Source organism: Dendrobium catenatum, unplaced genomic scaffold, assembly GCF_001605985.2.
Source record: "Dendrobium catenatum unplaced genomic scaffold, ASM160598v2 fragScaff_scaffold_43, whole genome shotgun sequence".
Taxonomy (NCBI): Eukaryota; Viridiplantae; Streptophyta; class Magnoliopsida; order Asparagales; family Orchidaceae; genus Dendrobium; species Dendrobium catenatum.
In genome coordinates, this window is record NW_021318505.1 from 1,481,212 (window position 1) to 1,483,462 (window position 2,251).

The 2,251-nt window shown below is 32.7% G+C and overlaps 1 protein-coding gene across 1 annotated transcript; it reads right to left on the minus strand.

The window, feature by feature from the left end:
- LOC110092023 lies at positions 1–853 on the minus strand. Its single transcript, XM_020816361.1, has 2 exons — positions 218–853; positions 1–123 (listed from the first exon to the last, which is right to left on the minus strand). Exons 1-2 carry the CDS (start codon positions 851–853, stop codon positions 1–3), a joined length of 759 nt encoding a protein of 252 aa, XP_020672020.1.
- Positions 854–2,251: the final 1,398 nt, after the last annotated feature.

Below are 2,251 nucleotides of genomic sequence, written 5' to 3' on the forward strand. Positions count from 1 at the left end.
TTAGGAGAATAGGTCATCATCCACAGCAGAGGAAGATGGAGCTTTTGCCCTCTTCTTAGGGGAACAGAAAACATCAGTCAATGGAGTTGAAGAGTCCAGCGAAGCCTTAAGCAAAGCAATTCCCTAAGACATTCAATTTTAATAACACACATCAAATCCAAGAAAAATTATAAAACAAATCTAAAAAAATTAGTTGTTTGATTATGCGCGCATTAACCTCTTCCATGCCAACGGTGACCACTTTTTCCATTAGTTGGACGTCCTTTTTCATGCTGAAGCGATTGATAAGAGTGAAGCTGGAGATTGCAGACATTGGGGTCACTTCCAAATCATCTGTAATCATGTAGGTGATCACTCCCTTTACAAAGCCTCCAGCATTCTCCCCTCCATTTTGAGCTCTGGTTGTAGCACGAGAAGTAGAACAAGATGGCACCACAAAGGCGGCTTCGGTGTCTATCACCACATTGCAGTTTGGGCACAAGGTATTTTTTACAGTAGTGACTGTTTCATTGCAATCATTACAAATATAGTATTTGAGCTCTACAGTGGTTTCTGTGTCAAGAAGAAAATGATTGGTAACATAACAAGAGGACAGTTTGGGTCGAAGTAAAGAGGATTTTTCTCTGTTTGCTACAAGATAAATCTCGTTAAGATTTTCTACGCTTTGATAAAGTTTTCCAATAGATCCAATCATAGTTGAAGGAGATAGAAGCTTAATGACAGAGCCTAGTGGGAGAGTAAGAAGGCTGAACAAGAAATCTACGAAGTCTTTACCAGCCTCACCGAAAAGTACTTTGTCGCTATGAGCATCGATCAGAAGTTTGAGAGAAATTTTTGAATTCAAATCTGCCATGCTTTTTTTGTAGAGTTGTGAAAATGGGAGGATTTATGAAGACAACAAACTCATATGATGTATATATGGACGTTACTTACGCCTGCTCGTTTGAACTTCCACCTACGCCTGCTAATTTCGACTTCCAACGTCAAATTTTCTTAAACTTTAAATGCATCATACTTTCCCAAAAAAATAAAAAAAAATAATCTAATCATAAATGCCCGAATATTTTCTTACACTTGAAATCTATATCATGTTTCCCAAAAAAAATATTTAATCATAAATGCTGTAGGATTTGAACAATACAGAGATTATTATTAAAAATAAATTCAATCCGGTCAGGAATTTGTGTTTGGGTCCGAAGGATAACAATTAATTATTAGATAATATTTAAATAATTTTTATTAAATATTTTTTTTAAAAAATTTATTAAATTAATATCAAATAATCAATCAAATAAATTACATAAAAATTTTACTAGCTTTATAATTAATACTAATCAATAAAAAAAGTATTAGCTTGTTTGTGTATTTTTTGCCACATTGAAGTTATTATATTATTCCTTTGATAATTACTTTTATTTAATAATAAAATTTAAAAGTTTATTTTATGCAGATATATCATAGGCTATGAGATTCCATATTTCATTTCATTATTAATATTGTATAAATAAATCCTATTAGATCTAATAGAGCTTAAATAATTGAATAGAGAGCAAACGAGATTCCATCAATATTTATTTTGATTTAATCTGCAAAACCCATAGATTAGCATGTACCATCAATAGTACATGTATCGAAGGGACTCAAAACAATTAAGTTTAAAGCTACCTGATATTGGTTTTTTTTATGATTGCTAACTTAACGAATATATTTTAATGTTTTGTTTAAAAAAATGCCAAAGGATTTAACATTTTTCACTCTTCTAGTTTAACTCTACTTAAAAAAATAATTCAATGACTAAAACCTACATTAACATTTCAAATTTAACAAATCAAATAAAATTAATTAAATAACTTAGAGATGTTCGCCTTTTTTGTTGCTCTGCTAGGGTTTTCCGCCTCCCTTTGCTTCGATGATGTTTGCCGTCTTAGGGAAGTTGTTATTCTCTAGATCCTCAGTTATTTTTGTGTTTGTGTTATTCTGCTTATGGCGAATGCTCGCCTTCGAGATCCCGATTTTCTTAATGGCTCTTCTATGCCTCATTCGTTTAAGGATGCCTTATCTAGTATTTCTTCATCTTCTTTTCCTGATTTATGTGTTTCTTCTCACCGAGGTTTGCCGGCTCTGTTGATTTATGAGGAAGAGGTTCATTCGCTTGCTGCACCCTTCGAGTTTTCTTCGGTTGGCCGGTTTCCGGGTAAACGACCTTCTGTCGATGCCATTCAAAAATTTTTATTTAATTTAAAGCTTTTAG